The 17,551-nt window shown below is 42.8% G+C and overlaps 1 protein-coding gene and 1 long non-coding RNA gene across 2 annotated transcripts; one reads left to right on the top strand and one right to left on the bottom strand.

Moving 5' to 3' along the window:
- Positions 1 to 1,805: 1,805 nt before the first annotated feature.
- Positions 1,806 to 6,808, bottom strand: LOC110493978 (major intrinsically disordered Notch2-binding receptor 1). The gene is made up of 3 exons (XM_036949989.2): positions 4,387 to 6,808; positions 3,473 to 3,715; positions 1,806 to 2,398 (listed from the first exon to the last, which is right to left on the bottom strand). Exons 1-3 carry the CDS (start codon positions 6,442 to 6,444, stop codon positions 2,204 to 2,206), a joined length of 2,496 nt encoding a protein of 831 aa, XP_036805884.2. The 5' UTR covers positions 6,445 to 6,808; the 3' UTR covers positions 1,806 to 2,203.
- Positions 6,809 to 10,266: 3,458 nt separating this feature from the next.
- On the top strand, positions 10,267 to 12,150 carry LOC149975902 (uncharacterized). The gene is made up of 2 exons (XR_016488141.1): positions 10,267 to 10,447; positions 11,283 to 12,150. It is a non-coding gene; the product is annotated as an uncharacterized LOC149975902 (long non-coding RNA).
- Positions 12,151 to 17,551: the final 5,401 nt, after the last annotated feature.

Raw genomic sequence — 17,551 nt, forward strand, 5'->3', positions numbered from 1 at the left:
CATGCCAGTGAAGAGTTTTAACAACAGACTGCATTTAACACATTTCTATTAAAACACACATCTCCTTCCACCCTATGTCGTGGCTACATGACTTAAATCCAGGGGCATACTTTGTACACACACACTACTCAATCCACTTTAGCACTTTAACAAACAACAATCTTGCAAATCTAATGCATACTAGCCACACTTACTATCATGCTGCTAAGCCAGGGCTTCCCTCCCACCTGTCCATAGTTGTTGGAACTGTACTAATTAGCTCATTTTATGAAACAAAACAACATTATATCTGTCAATTATGTCCCCTCCAAAAGGACCACAATGGAAATAAGCTTTTAAGCTTTATTGTGTTATCCTTGATGATTTTCTTAAATTGTACTTGGAGGCGTCACCGGCTGATGCGCCCTTATGTTTGTATTTGAAAAATAGGTTAATAAATACAATCAATCAATCAAAGAGCGCACAGGAGAAAAGCCAACTCTACTATCAGGACCATTATCAAGGAGTCAGCAATACAAAACTATCAGGGTAACATCATTGTAACAAAAACAAGACTAACATGCAGATTGTTTATCGCAGAAAAATGTGTTGTGTACATGGGGTGGAACGCGTTTTGATAGTAATGTTTTGATAGTAATGTGCATGCATTATGAGCATATACAATAATTTTGTACGCCCAATTATTCAGTTTTTGATTTGTTAAAAAAGTTTGAAATATCCAATAAATGTCGTTCCACTTCATGATTGTGTCCCACTTGTTGTTGATTCTTCACAAAAAAATACAGTTTTATATCTTTATGTTTGAAGCCTGAAATGTGGCAAGAGGTCGCAAAGTTCAAGGGGGCCGAATACTTTCGCAAGGCACTGTATGGTTGGTCACAGCGGACTCCTTTTGGCTCGTTCCTTAAAACGGGATACTTGCTTTCTTTATTTAGTGGGTCTCTAGAAAAGTCATAAAGCTGTAGATGGGTCCTGAAAACTAAGTTTGGGATCCAGTGTTGTGGAGAAGTTCTGGGTCATTAGCATTACTGAATCCCCACAGGCTGTCAGCGTTGTGCTGAGTACATGGTTAGGGCTTTCCTGTGGCACCAACACAACAGCAGTAATGGATCTGCAACTAGACTCGAGGGGATCACTTAGTCGACACACATCCACTTAAGAGGAAGCAATGCATGGATCCGACCCCTCCCCCCACCCCCACACAATGAACATCCTGTGTGTGTGTGGGTTGGTGAGGGCTCAGGGTCTGCTGCAATGCCAGCACAGCAAAACAAACTTTGGCCTTACATTTTCACATCACCCTCCAAAGCACTGCGACACTCTCCATATTGTGAACCATCAGCCCTAACCCCAGGTGACCTCAGTACTAGTAGCACTAGTACATTCAACTACAACATAGACATTCTTCCTGTGATGTGACAGAACCAGTAATACTGCATATCCCTTGACAATCACATCATAGGAATTTTGGCTGTGATTGTATGTAGTGTATGTGTCAATGTGATGTGTGTGTGTGTGTGCGCGCATTCATGCACGTGTGCATGCACATGCATATGTGTGTGTGTGCGTGTGTGTTTCTGCGTACATACAGTACACTAACATGGTAGAGTGGTATAACATAAATTAGATTACACATGGAATCCTCAATTCACAAAGTGGTTCCTGGCAAAGGCTTCCTTTTCCATATTCCTCTGGCACCAAAACATCAACATCAACATCAACAAACAGAGGAGGTTTCTCATCAAAAGACTGCATTGACACATAGCCAGTAAAATATAGAGGAAATCACTGAGCGAAAACCATTATGACAAATCAATATTTTATTCAACATAACTTAATGAGAAATAATGGCAGACAGTAGGCCTACCTAAATGCTGTGCTTTTTACTGTTATGCATTTTTTAAATGTGTGCTTGAAAGAAATTAGCCCAGTAAGGTATGTGGGCAACAGGATAAGGCCATAACAGATTGTAATAGCATGGCGCCAGATTCACAAAGAATTTGCATTCGTTTAGCTTGGTCTTTCCTTAATACTCTCTCCTGAGTACACTGGTGCAAGAGCATGGTAAATGTAGGGCACATTACTCCCATAAATGTATCACATCAACACCACATTCAGAATCCCACCATCCCGTCGTCGCCAATCAACAAATCAAATCAGTATTTTTGTTTGGAGGTCTCCTGTCTGGCATGCATACAGAGCCTCAGGAGCTCATGGTGGCGATAGGGATGACGATGACGAGGATGATGGTGATGGAAGTGAAGATGAGCGCCCCCAGCTTGCAGGCTTTGGCTCTGCGCTGGTTGGCCTCTTTGCGCCTCAGCAGTGTGCTGTAACCTGGCGTGTAGATGTCCTCCATCCAAAACTCCAGGTTATTAGGGTTTAGAGACTCCTGGGCCTACGAGACAAAACATAAGGTCACCACTCTATCATGCCAGTCAAGTAGATAACCGTTCCAGTTGTTCCATTAAAAGTATTATTCACTGGGGCCTCCCGAGTGGCACAATGGTCTAAGGCACCGCATCGCATACAAGGCTAAAGGTGTTACTACAGACCCGAGTTCATTCCCGGGCTGTGCCACGACCGGCCGTGACCGAGAGTCCCATAAGACAGTGCACAATTGGCCCAGCGTCGTCCGGGTTAGGGAAGGGTTTGGCCGGAGGGGCTTTTCTTGGCTCATCGTGCTCTAGCGACTCCTTGTGGCGGGCCCGGTGCCTGTGGGCTGACCCCGGTCGCCAGTTGAAAAGTGTTTCCTCCGACACATTGGTGCGGCTGTCTTCCGGGTTAAGCTGGCGGGTGTTAAGGGGTACGGTTAGGCGGGTCATGTTTTGGAGGATGCATGACTCAACCTTCTCCTTCTGAGCCAGTTGGGGAGTTGCTGCGAGATCGAAAATTGGAGAGAAAAATGGGGAACATTTTTATATAATTGGAAGTTCCTTTTGGATCCCAGTTCAGATATACATTTTACATTTTAGACATTTATCCAGATAGACTTACAGTAGTGAGTGATACATGTTCATACTGGTCCCCTGTGGGAATCAAATCCACAACCATGGCATTGCAAGTGCCATGCTCTACCAACTGAGCCACATGTGATTCTATATTTTCTGAAGGTTCACTGACTAATCCTGGTTTGTATAATTTTGGGAGAAAGCTGAACTTTATTTAATGCATTGTAATGCAGTTATAGTGCATCAAAAGAAATGTCATATGTATAATGTATTAGTATAATCTCATAATGATCTTGACTAAATAACTCATTTGTTCAGTCTGTTGAACATTTACAGCATATAAGATTATAATAAGACATACGTGCTCATGTGCTTATGAAAAGCAATCAAACATTTCCTCTTGGAAAGCAGGGAGCTCGTACTGGCGGTCTGACGGGTCCCGTGAGGTGATTTAATGTGGCCCACAATTGTCGTTAAGTACTGCGCTACCAAAAGGTCAACAAGGTCAAAATATACAGTACCTGTAGGTCCAGAGGGGACATTCTGGCCTCTCTCTCCTCCACGGTCCAGACCGGGGCTCCTCTCCCCTCAGCCAATCGGAGGTCAGAGGTCAAACCAGAGGTCAACCCAGAGGACAACCCTGGATTGGTCAAACCGCCACCCTTCTGATGGAAGAGAGAAGAGTTGGACACCTGCTCCACCAAGTGGGAGTGTTTTTGAGGAGGGAGTTTGTGACTCTGGGCAGAGCTGTTTGATTGGTCCGTCTGCATGGAGGGTGGGACAAAGATGTGAAAGAGGAAATGTGGATGGATGGGAGGAAGAGAGAAAAATAAATCAAACATAATGGCAGGAACAAATATGGAATACATATGTGAACAAACTAGATACACACAAGGAAACCTGCTCTTGCATTTGTGTGGGGAATTACTGATTACTGAAAGGCAGTCTTGCATTGACAGTAAAATAGCTATGGGAATAATTGACTAAGTAAACAACTGACCACCTAAACCACATAGTCTGACCAACAGGCCAACTAATGTCTGACTCAATTTCTGCTTTAGGTTTTAGTCTCCATATTAGTCTAGTTCTTTCAAATGTCTGCCTAAAACCCCCAAATCCACAGAGTTTATAATTCCTTATCCTCACACAACTAGCCACTAGCCTTGCTAGATCCAAACAGCAACATACAACTATATAGAGCAGGTAACAGGTCAGACCCAGACCCTAAGACTACTTTACAAGACACACACAGCTAAACTCCTGATTTAGCAACAAAATGAGCACACACACACACTAAAACACACACACACATACTCACACTTGCACACACTATCACACTCACTCCAAACCAAATCCAAATCTCCAAAACGAATGCATGCATGTGTGCACATACACATACACACACACTGTTGCACTGACTAAGTTGGTACACTACCTGTCCTGTTTTCCCGGGCTGGTCCTTGTCATCTTTACTTTTCGAGAAAGACACCGTCCAATCCCGTGCAGACAAGATGGAGATGATGCTTGGCCGCTTGGAGTCCACGCCACTCTTGCAAGAGGCCTGCCGAGAGAGCACCTTCTTCCCCACTTTGCTTTCGCTCACACCTCTGTTCTCCTCCATCTTCCCCCACCGGTTCCAGTCCAGGCTACCAAACGAATGCACAGATACAGACAGAGGCTGGGGCTCAGAGGAACCACCAGACCCAGGGCTGAGCGGATGGCTTAGCACACCCAGGGAAGACTCACCGCCGCTGGGGGGTCCCAGCCACCTACCTCCCCGCGTACCTCCCACGGCCTGCTCTTGCATCTTCTCGTCCAGCCGCTGGAGGAAGGAGAGCACCTGGGAGATCTCGGCCTTGACCTCGGACAGGGACTCCAGGCTCTGTTCGATCTGACCCATTCTCAGGAGGAGTTTACACACGCTTGCCTTGAGCCCGCCATCGTCACTGCCGTCCAGCGAATGGAAGAGCCTCTGGAGCTGGCCCAGGCGGCCGCGCCGCGCCTCCGGGGTGTCCTGGGCTGCCGAAGGGCCCCCGTCGGGGGGGCAGATGTACCCTGTGGAGCCGCACATGCTCATGTCATCCAGGAAGCGGAAGATGGTGCTGATGTCGTCCTCGCCTAGCATGTCGGGGTTGTCCATCGAGGTCATGAAGGACAGGTGGTCGGCGTGCACCAGGCTCCGCAGGTGCCGCGTGCCCGGCATGGTGTCTGTCTGGGTGCCCGTACTGCAGGCCATCCACCCTTCTCCTTCAGGTCTGGGACTGACGGTCCCCTCCCATCCCTTTAAAAGGGGCAACCACTCACCAGAGTTTGTGGTGGGGCTGGGAGCAAGTCTCCTCTGAAGGGAGCCCTCGGAGCCATCCAAGCCCACCAACCTGTCATCCAGACTGAGGCTCTTGTCCGTCCATCCTGGCCTACGGGTCCTGGGGGGTTGGGGGTGGAGGGGGGACCATTCAGGAATAGTACCCCCTGGGCCAAAGTATGTGGAGTCCTGGAGGTCATCCAGGCTTTCATGCTTGGCCTGGCGCTCCGGCGAAGGCCGACCGACCATGGGCGAAGGATACGGGTTGGAGAGCATCTCGAAGCTGCGATTGGTGAAAGGTTCCTGCCTCCCTCTTCCTCCTCCTCCTACTCTTGGAGTCACGGTACTAATGGTCACCTCGGGAACGAGGTGCGACTGGTTGTGGAAGTCCATCTTGAAAATACCTCTCTTCTTCGTGCAGGAATGCCGCTCCGATCCCGGCTGCGATCCCGGCTCTGATCCGGGATCCCTGGGTGCCGAGTCTCCACTCAGGGAATCCTTTGAGGACTCGCTGTCTGTCTCCAGGGGGAGGTAGATGCTCTGCATGGCCTGGCCTGGGATGCTTCCACTGCCAGCGAACAGCGGGGTGTTGTGGCGCCAGTCGAAAGACACAGCCCTGGCACGGCCTGGAGGGGATGACGAGACCAGAGAGAGGGGATCAGGAGGGAGACTGGCACGCTTGCGGAACGAGTAATTTGATTTGGGCCAGAGCAAGCTCTGGTCGATAGGGCCTGAGAGGGTCTGAGAGTCTGACAGTGTGCGCACCCTATCGCGGCTGGAGAATCTCACCTCGTCAGCGATGGGCAAAGAAATTTGCAAAGAGGGCCCCGGGGATTGGTCGATATTGGGGCCGAGCTGAGCTTTCATTGGCTGGGCCGCCTGGGCCTCTTCAGGAACCCCACCCGTCATTTGAATGAGGTTGAATATTGTGACGATGTCAGCTGCCACGCCAATCGGGGATGTCCCCAGTCCCTTAGGGTTGACCCTGTCTCTGAAGAGGGTGGCGGGGAAACAGGGATCGCGGCAGGCTGCGGAGAACAGCAGGCTCCTAAGCTCTGTGAGGTGCTGCAGGTCGAAGCGGGTGCTGACCATTCTACACAGGTCCTGAAAGGAAAGCCAGGGGCGCATAGCAGCCAGCTCCTCCAGAATCCCCAGCAGGACCAGGGGGTACTCCTGCTGCAGACTGGCCATGACCCAATATCACCTTCAAATTAACAACAAAATCAACAGGGGATGTGGTTGAAAATAAATCATAAGAAAATGTATGTATTACCACAAATGTATTACCACTTGAATAACACTGAGTAAAAAAATTACACATTAACAAAGCTGCCACCCCTCCTCTGTTTTGGTAAACAGCTGATGGATAGGCTTGGAGAAATGTAACCACTCTCAAATTCATAGACAGAGCTATGGATGCAAGGACTGACCATCCATGATATAAAAATAATAGTTTTAACCATGCATGTTTTATGGCTATACAGTGTTTATTAACATTTACATTGTTAACAAACACTGGAGTAAAACAAGTTTATATTTTGGTTTCTGATGGGGTGCAACAGATGAACTAAGCTCATGAGGCGTTTATACACTATATATACAAAAGTATGTGGACACCCCTTCAAATTAGTGGATTTTACTGTTTCAGCCACACCCGTTACTGACAGGTGTATAAAATATTAGGAGTAGAATGGCCTTACTGAAGAGCTCAGAGACTTTCAATGTGGCACCGTCATAGGATGCCTCCTTTCCAACAAGTCAATTCCCCAAATTTCTGCCCTGCTGGAACTGCTCCGGTCATCTGTAAGTGCTGTTATTGTGAAGTGGAAATGTCTAGGAGCAACAACGGATCAGCCTCGAAGTGGTAGGCCACACAAGCTCACAGAACGGGACTGCCAAGTGCTGAAGCGCGTATAAATCAAATGTCCTCGGTTGCAACACTCACTACCGAGTTCCAAACTGCCTCTGGAAGCAGCTTCAGCACAAGAACTGTTCGTAGGGAGCTTTATGAAATGGGTTTCCATAGACGAACAGACGTACACAAGCCTAAGATCACCGTGCGTAATGCCAAGTGTCGGCTGGAGTGTTATAAAGCTCACTGCAATTGAACTTTGGAGCAGTGGAAACGCGTTCTCTGGATTGATGAATCACACTTCAACAACTGGCAGTTCGATGGACGAAGCTGGGTTTGGCGGATGTCAGGAGAACGCTACTTGCCCGAATGCATCGTGCCAGCTGTAAAGTTTGGTGGTGGAGGAATAATGGTCTGGGGCTGTTTTTCATGGTTCGGGTTAGGCCCCTTAGTTCCAGTGAAGGAAAATCTTAATGCTACAGCATACAATGATATTCGAGACGACTCTGTGCTTCTAACTTGGTCTCAACTTTACTGTTTCAGCATGACAAGTTCCCCATGCACAAAGTGAGGTTCTTACAGAAATGGTTTGTTGAGATCGGTGTGGAAGAACTTGACTGGCCTGCACAGAGCCCTGTCCTCAATCCCATCGAACACCTTTGGGATGAATTGGAATGCCTACTGCGAGCCAGGCTTAATCACCCAACATCATTGCCCAACCTTTCTAATGCTCATGGCTAAATGGAAGTGCCCGCAGCAATGTTCCAACATCTAGTGGAAAGCCTTCCCAGAAGAATGGAGGCTGTTAGCAGATAAGGGGAACCAGCTCCATGTTAATGCCTGTGATTTTGGAATGAGATGTTCGACGAGCAGGTGTCCTCATACTTTAGTTCATGTAGTGCAAGTTATATTCTTCAAGAATTAATGGGTGTATATCATTCATTTATATGTCCAACAATGCATGTTGAAACTAAGGATTCTAGCTTTAGCATATTTTGAGGCGTGCATTGTAAGAGGCTACATTTATTGCACCCGTGAGTGAGAGTACTATACCAATTTAAAAGCTAGACTCAGCAAAATGAAGTTGCTCGGAGCAGCACCACAGATATTGAGATGAACGAGATGCAAGACTTCGCTCTCACACAGTATCTCCGCATTTGTGCGTGTGTGCACATTACGCTGTTCACCGAATGGTAGCCAGGGCACCAAAACAGCAGGGAAGTTGAACCTTGTGCTTCAACGCTCTTAGTTGTTGCGGAAATTGACCCACTACGCTGTTTACTTTCTGCATCTACTGTACGTCATATCCAAGCTGCTTACCTATTGCAGATTCAGTCTTCCCAGCCTGGTGTGATTTTCTGTACAATGTGATTTTCTGGATTTTCTTTCTCATTTTGTCTGTCATAGTTGAAGTGTACCTATGATGAAAATTACAGGACTCTCTCGTCTTTTTAAGTGGGAGAACTTGCACAATTGGTGGCTGACTAAATACTTTTTTGCCCCACTGTATTCATATCCCTTGACTTATAATTTGTTGTTACAGCCTGAATTCAAAATGGATTAAATATATATTTTTTCACCCATCTACACACAATACCCCATAATGACAAAGTGAAAAAACATGTTTTTTAGAAATGTTTGCAAATGTATTGAAAATAAAACACAAAAATATTAGATTTACATAAGAATTCACACCCTGAGTCAATACTTTTTCTGTTTCTGTGTAATAGGCTGACCACACCGCATGCGCTGCAAAATAATTTTAGAAATCTATGTTATTCAATTATTGCACCCACACTGTTCGTGCGAGCCAACAGGCGTCTGCGATGCCAAGGGCTAAAATAGAACTCCTTTCTTTTTCTGACGCAGATCGCGCTGCAAGTCCTGCCTCTCCCATCTCCTCATCGGTTTATAGAAGCAGGTACCCACGTGCCATCTCCTCATTGGTTATACCTACGTGGGTGATTGAAAGACGAACTGTTTTGCCGGTTGTCGTGGTAATACTATGAAAGTGTAGATGTGATCACCATATAAGTTCAAAGATGAAAAAGCCTGGAAGGAGGAGAGATGACTAGAAACGATTCGAGTGGCCGTTTTATGTGTGGATTAATTGTCGAAGTAGAGGACCTTGTGCATTTCAGGTAAAATAACAACTCAATGTTTATATCCCAGGATAAATTAGCAAGCAACAGCAAGCTAGCTAAATAGGACAAATTAGCTAGCAAGTGCACACTAACTAGCTAAATTGCCATACATGTTTAATGCTATTCGACCTGTCCCAAATTAATGTCATTTGTTCAGAGTTTGTTTTGATATTTTAACCTGCTTGTCGTGATCGCGTTTGGTGTAGTGGGACAAAATACATTTATGCACGATGGCTCACGCGCCCAGCCGGTTTGGGTTCAGCGTAAAAGAGCTTTCCACGCCTGGATTGTGCAACATTTGCCTATTATTCTTTTCAAAACCCTTCAAGCTCAAATTGGTTGTTTATCATTGCTAGACAACAATTTTTGTGTCTTGCCATAGATTTTCAAGTATATTTAAATCAAAACTGTAACTCAGCCACTCAGGAATATTCACTGTTTTCTTGTTTACCCATAAGTGTCTAAGCCCTGTCTAAACCTGGGAAGGGGGGGTTCTACTAAACTATATGGAATTGTTTGAAGAAGGTCATACCAAGGATCATTTTTGTTCTGAAGTGTCTGTCCTATATCTGAGAGAAAAGAAAGATCAGGAAAGATCAACATTATCATTTATTTATTTTTACATGTATATTTAACCCCTTATTTTTATACAGTACTTCCATTCATTTTTTAAAATGGTATGGGATTATAATGATGAAAGAACTACGTGAGTTTGTATTTAGAATTTCATGGTCGCACATTCAGATTCGTGGTTGCAAGGACGATTCGCAAATGTGTCATTTAATTTCGCAAGCTTCTATCATGATGTGTGAAAGATTTAACAATGGTTGCAAACTTGTAACTTGAAATTTGAATATATATTATATTCAGAATGACTGAAAGTCAATTTAGTACTATGAATACTCTGCTGTGAATCAAAAATACACTTGCAAATTTTCAATTTGAGTGTGTTCGTTAGTTCTGTCATTGTTGTCACGTTGTAGAAAGTTTTGTAAATTTGTAGGAAGAAATTTACAAGTAAAATCATGATTTTCGCTCTGGAGAAATGACCGTTCACTCCTGACCAATCAATTCCCCCTGCCAAAACCTCAGCCGCCTAACCATTGGCTGGATCCTTCCACCAATCAAATATCAGGAAGTAGCTACCCACATGAGCAAGAGAGGATGAGGTCAAGAAAACAAAATTGTCTACTTGATGGTAATCGTCTCTTTTATCTGTCTACATCGATTTTTTTTTTTTTTTGTGAAAAGGCATGACAATAGTTTGCTTATCATTTGAAATATAATGGTACATTTCAGACAAACTCCAGACCAGCAATTGCATTAGCTATCGGCCTCTGACATTCGTCCTAGCTTTACCATCAACTTGCAAGTTTTATCAGGCAGTTTTAGATACGAGGGGAAAACAAATATTTGCTAGTTACCCATCTGATTGATAGTTTATACAAATAACGTTAGCTAGCTAAATTAAAACTTCTGCGGGAAAGGTGGCTAGCTAACGCCCACCATCATCACTGCAGTGCAGCTATTGTTAGCTTGGTTTCTAGAAAATAAAAACTTAACTATAGCTATGTTAAGACTTTTGAACACTTTTTGTCAAACTGACTCATTCCACTGCTTGTTTATGAATTAATTGGTGACTGAAAAAGTTGGCAAGAAAAATTCCTCCCAATTTCACTGCAAATAGACTACTAGGCTGTTTTGGTAGGGTATAATTTGGCTGATGTGCACATTTTAGGTGAGTGTTTAATTACCCAAGTTACTGACTGACTAGGCGTAATGTTATTCATGTTTTTCTAGTTGCATTTCAGGTGCAGAGGGATTAAGATCACTAGAAAGCAGCATGTTGCTAGACCACCGCAGGACCCTAGAAGTATTAGTCAATGCTTATGAATTTGATATTGTTTGTGAATGTCCCATTTAGATCCATGATAGTAACAAAATGGTTGGATTGTTCAGCAACATGTGCAGTAAATGCTAACACTGCTTTGGTGATGAAAGGTACATAATGAATTTTGTCATCTCCCTATCAGGCCACTGCATGCTGTGATAAGGGGTTGGATGGTGGAACACATCTGCTTCAAGCTGCCTGACTGAATACGGGGGCCTTCAGTGATACCTTTGATTACAGCAAGAGCCTCCATCTCTGTCTCATAGCCATTTAACATGTACTGTATGTAACAACTCAAATTCACACGAACTGCTTCAAACACAAGAACTGACTTTATATTCACTTGTCCCTGGCTGTGTAGACTGGCAGCCCAATTCTGATCATTTTTCCTCTAATTGGTCTTTTGACCAATCACATCAGATAGGTTAAAATACCAATTAGTGGGGAAAAAAAGATCAGAATTGGGCTACCAGTCTACACGTAGCCTATTTGTCTTATTCTTCAGTCTTGTGTAGTGTACCGTTTATTTTTTTATATTGCATAAGCAAACTGTCATGCCTTTTCACCAGAAAATGTATGTAGACAGATAAGAGACGATTACATAGTTGGTTTTGGTTTTCTTTACCTCCTCCTCACTTGCTTATGTGGGTAGTTACTTCCTGATGATTGGAACAATCCAGTCAATGGTTAGGCAGCTGTGGTTTTGGCAGAGGGAATTGATTGGTCAGGAGTAAAAGGTCATTTCTCCAGAGCGAAAATCTAGATTTTACTTGCAAATTTCTTCCTACAAATTTACAAAACTTTCTTCAGTGTGACAGAACTCCGAGCATGCGCATATTCAAAATCTGCATGTGTATTTTTGATTCATAGCAGAATATTTATAATTGTAAATGGACTTAATATATTATGTTTGCAAATCTTATTGAATGTATTCAAATGTCAAGTTACAAGTTTGCAACCATTGTTAAATCATGAAACAAGCTTGTGAAATTAAAACAATTTCCAATGCATATTTAGAGTTTTGTGATCTGTACCATATTCTGAATCCAGATGTCTTTTAGACATACAGTACTAGTCAAATGTTGGGACACATTCTCTCAACCAGCTTCATGAGGTAATCACCTCATTTCAATGAACAGTGCCTTAAAAGTACATTTGTGGAATTTCTTTCCTTCAATGTATTTGAGCCAATCAGTTGTGTTTGGTAAGGAGATTTTACCTATTTGGTAAAAGACCAAGTCCATATTATGGCATAACAGCTCAAATAAGCAAAGAGAAACGACGTCAGTTAGTTTGGCAGCTTTGGTGAAAGAGGAGCGATTATGATAGAGGAAACCAAGTCTAGATTTAATCTTAGCCTGCAGGTTTGATATGTGCTCAGAGAAGGACAGTGTACCATCTAGCCATACTCCTCACACCGGGGGGCATTCTTACCCTACCACGTGACCTTTGTTTTGGAGATCTTCAGAATAAGTTTAAGGTAAGAGAAAGCTTGTTGGACATTAAGAAAGCTTTGTTGTAGACCATTTAACACATCTGGGGAGATGCCAGCTGAGTATAAGACTATCATCTGCATATAAATGGATGAGAGAGCTTCCTACTGCTTGAGCTATGTTGTTGATGCAAATTGAGAAGAGTGTGGGGCTGAGGACTGAGCCTTGGGGTACTCCCTTGGTGACAAGCAGTGGCTGAGACAGCAGATGTTCTGAATGTAACACTGCACTCTTTGAGGTAGTTAGCAACCGAGGCCAAAGACCCCTCAGAGACACCAATTCTCTTTAGCCGGCCCACAAGAATGGAATGGTCTACCATATCAAAAGCTTTGGCCAAGTCAATAAATAAATACCAGCACAACATTGCTTTGAATCAAGGGAAATGGTGACACAATTTAAGACCTTTACGGTTGCAGTGACACATCCATAACCTAAGTGGAAACCAGATTGATTGCATACCCGAGAGAATACTATAGACATTAAGAAAGCCAGTCAGTTGATTATTGACAAGTTTTTCCAACACTTGATAAACAGGGCAAAATAGAAATTGGCCTTTAACAGTTACAATCAGCTTGATCTCCCCCTTTAAATAAAGGACACACCATGGCTTCCTTCCAAGCAATGGGAACCTCCCCAGAGACGTGAGACAGGCTCAGAAATGATAGGGGCAGCATCCTTAAAGAAAGGGTCTAAACCATCTGACCCAGCTGTTTTTTGGGGGGTCAAGTTTAAGGAGCTCCTTTAGTATCTCGGACTCAGTGACTGCCTCCAGGGAGAAACTTTTTGGTGGGTCAGGGGAAAAAGAGGGAGGCGCTTCGGGGATGGTCGCAATGGAAGGGGTGGGAGATGAGGAAATGTTGGATGGGCAAGGAGGCATGGCAGAGTCAAATAGGAATCCTGACTTAATGAAGTGGTGATTAAAGAGCTCAGCCATGTGCACCTTGTCAATAACAACCACATCATCAACATTAAGGGATATGGGCAGCTGTGAGGAGGAGGGTTTATTCTCCAGATATTTAACTGTTTTCCAGAACTTCTTGCGGTTAGACCCACAGAGAGAGAGAGAACTGCTCCTTTAAGTAACTAACTTTGGCCTTCCGGATAGAATGAGTGTACTTATTTCATATTTGCCTGAACGAGAGCCAGTCAGCCTAAAGATGTGTGTGCCGAGCGAATGGAATTCTTGAACTGGAGTAACTCTGCCAGATCACGGGCGAACCAGGGGCTGAACCTGTTTTTAATTATTATTTTCTTTATGGGTGCGTATTTGTTAACTATACCACTAAAACATATTTTTTAAAGAAGGTCCAAGTGTCTTCGACAGAGGGGATAAAGCTGATTCTATACCAATTTACAGAGGCCAGGTCATGAAGGAAGCTACAGTATATTGATTCCAGATATGCTTGTCTTGGCTGAGGGCCAAATCCAGATCTTGGTATGCTTTTTGATATGCTGAAAAGACTCTGAAAATTGTTTAACACATGCTTATGGACTCATTAGATATCCTGTGATAGGCCTATATGGACATTTTATTTTCTCTTTATGATGACAAATACTGACAGTAGGCCTACACAGTATATTTTCTCATCACATACACTGCATATGCTCTTGACTGAGGTCCATATCAGGATCTTGATATACATTTTGATATGCTAAATAAAGGAACATTTCTGATGCTTATTTGAGTTTTGAAGACATGCTCAATAATTTGACAAATATTAAATCCATTTAATTCTTTCAGACATTAGCTATAATTGTTTTTATATTCCCTCTGGATAAAGCTAAAAGCACTGTAACTGGTAGCCTAGCTAGAATCACATGTTTTCTGCTGATCAGTTCCAAATGTCACTTTTTTAACATGGGCGCCACAATTAGTGTGTAAACAGTGTGTGTTCAAACTGACAACTGGAGAAACAAAAAAGTGAGAAGCTGTTCAGAAAATACTTCAAAGAAGTTAACGTTAAAGTGAGTAGCTAATTTGAGATGTTTTATTTATTTTACTAAGTAGAATCAGGAACATTAGCTAATTTGGCTAGCAGCCAGTAGGACAAGCTAGGCTTGATAGGGGGGTAGAAGCTAACTTGTAGCCTAGTGATTTTCTTTTTGGACCCCCAATCAAGCCTCAAGAAGACAGCTAATGTTTTAAAACGTTTAGGCGTATTTTGTATTGGACCAGGTCTCGCTTGAAAAAAACATGTTATCTCAATGTGAAAAACCTGTATAAATAAAGGTTAAATAAAAAGTACAAAATTACTGATTAATAAAAGCTAGCTAGTTAACTAACATTGCTAGCTATGTAACTAGCAACTTGGCTAGCTTGATCCAGTTAGTTTCCTCATCATGAATGAAGCAGGCAGAGTAGCTTGGGGTGTGGTTATGTGAAATTACAATATTTTCTTGCAATATCCACACAATTTTGATTCATGATTTATGCATTGACAGTTTGGAGTGGATCACAGACCAACATTACCACCACATTGGGTCTGGACTAGAGGTTGACCAATTAATTGGAATGGCCGATTAATTTGGTCTGATTTCAAGTTTTCATAACAATCGGTAATCGTAATTTTTGGACATTGATTATGGCCGATTATATTGCACTCCACGAGGAGACTGCGTGACAGGCTGACTACCTGTTATGCGAGTGCAGCAAGGAGCCAAGGTAAGGTGCTAGCTAGCATTAAACTTATCTTATAAAAAAACAATCAATCTTAACATAATCACTGGTTAACTACACATGGATATTACCAGTTTTTCTAGCTTGTCCTGCGTTGCATATAATCGATGCGGTGCCTGTTAATTTATCATTGAATCACAGCCTACGTAGCCAAACGAGTGATTTAACAAGCGCATTCGCGAAAAAAGCACTGTCGTTGCACCAATGTGTACCTAACCATAAACGCCTTTCTTAATTAAAATCAATACACAAGTATATATTTTTACACCTGCATATTTAGTTAATATTGCCTGCTAAAATGAATTTATTTTAACTAGGGAAATTGTGTCACTTCTCTTGCGTTCTGTGCAAGCAGAGTCGGGGTATATGCAGCAGTTTGGACTGCCTGGCTCGTTGCGAACTGTGTGAAGACCATTTCTTCCTAACCAAGTCCGTAATTGTTTTTCCAGAATTGTTCATAATTAGGACATTACATTGCACAACCTTCAATGTAACAGGAATATTTAGACTTAGGGATGCCACCAGTTAGATAAAATACGGAACGTTTCCATATTTCACTGAAATAATAAACGTTGTTTTCGAAATGATAGTTTCCGGATTTGACCATATTAATAACCTAAGGCTCGTATTTATGTGTGTTATTATATTATAATTAAGTATATGATTTGATAGAGCAGCCTGACTGAGCAGTGGTAGGCAGCAGCAGGCTCGTAAGCATTCATTCAAACAGCACTTTCCTGCATTTGCCAGCAGCTCTTCGCTGTGCTTCAAGCATTGCGCTGTTTATGACTTCACGCATCAACCCCCGAGATTAGGCTGGCAATACTAAAGTACCTATTAGAACATCCAATAGTCAAAGGTATATGAAATACAAATGGTATAGAGAGAAATAGTCCTATAATAACTACAACCTAAAACTTCTTACCTGGGAATATTGAAGACTCATATTAAAAGGAACCACCAGCTTTCATATGTTCTGAGCAAGGAATTTAAATGTTAGCTTTTACATGGCACATATTGCACTTTTACTTTCTTCTCCAACACTTTGTTTTTGCATTATATAAACCAAATTGAACATGTTTCATTATTTATTTGAGACTAAATTGATTTTATTGATGTATTATATTAAGTTAAAATAAGTGTTCATTCAGTATTGTTGTAATTGTCATTATCACAATTTGTATATATATATATATATATATATATATATATGTATATACATATATATATATATATATATATATATATATATATATATATATATATATATATATATATATATATATATAGAAATTGTCCGATTTAATCTGTATAATAATCCAATAATCGGTATTGGCGTTGAAAAATCATAATCGGTCGACCTCTAGTCTGGACTGCGAGGGACTGCCACTGACGACCCAATCTGCACCCAATGCATCCATCGTCGATTACAAACAGGGCAAACAGGGTATTGAGGGTGTGCAACTTTTATTTTCTGTTAAATAAATAAAAGATATTTTTTTAGCAAAGATTGGCCTATTATTTTGTATTATTTTAACATTATGATAAAAAAAGTTTTGTTTATTTTTATTTTTCAATTGGTAGTTATAGTCTTGTCCCATTACTGCAACTTAGGGAGAGGCGAAGGTCGAGAGCTGTGCGTCCTTCGAAACACGACCCCGCCAAGCCACACTGCTTCTTGACACACTACCCGCCTAACCCGGAAGCCAGCCGTAGCAATGTTTCGGAGGAAACACCGTACAACTGACAACCGAAGTCAGTGTGCAGGCGCCAGCTGCCACAAGGAGTCGCTAGAGTGCTATGGGACAAGGACATCCCAGCCGGTCAAACCCTCCCCTAACCTGGATGACACTGGGCCAATTGTGCACCGCCTCATGGGTCTCCCGGTCGCGGCCGGCTGCGACACAGCCCGAGATAGAACCCGGATCTGTAGTGACGCCTCCAGCACTGCGCTGCAGTGCCTTAGACCGCTGCGCCTCTCGGGAGGCCCATGATGCACTTTCTTTCAGAAATAGCGGCGATGTGCTTTGGAAATAGAAACTTCGATTAAATATGACAATGTTTGCCTTTCCGTGCCTTATATAGCCTACTACTGAATATGGTGCAAATGTATAGATAGGTTAGCTGACAACGTTACGAAAACTATGCACATGCTTTAATGGGGCAGAAGTCTGTGAGTTGTTGTGTTTCTGGATGTCCAGAAAGCTAGTAAGAATGACAAGAAACTGCCATGTGGGGAAT

This window comes from Oncorhynchus mykiss, chromosome 17 (assembly GCF_057628025.1).
Source record: "Oncorhynchus mykiss isolate SJ-2025 chromosome 17, ASM5762802v1, whole genome shotgun sequence".
NCBI classification, from domain to species: domain Eukaryota; kingdom Metazoa; phylum Chordata; class Actinopteri; order Salmoniformes; family Salmonidae; genus Oncorhynchus; species Oncorhynchus mykiss.

Coding starts and splice junctions, on each gene's coding strand:
- LOC110493978 (XM_036949989.2), bottom strand. CDS start 6,444: ATGGCCAGTCTGCAGCAGGAGTACCCCCTGGTCCTGCTGGGGATTCTG. Junction 3,716..4,386: donor AGCCCGGGAAAACAGGACAG/GTAGTGTACCAA, acceptor CCCTCCATGCAG/ACGGACCAATCAAACAGCTC. Junction 2,399..3,472: donor TGTCCCCTCTGGACCTACAG/GTACTGTATATT, acceptor TTTGTCTCGTAG/GCCCAGGAGTCTCTAAACCC.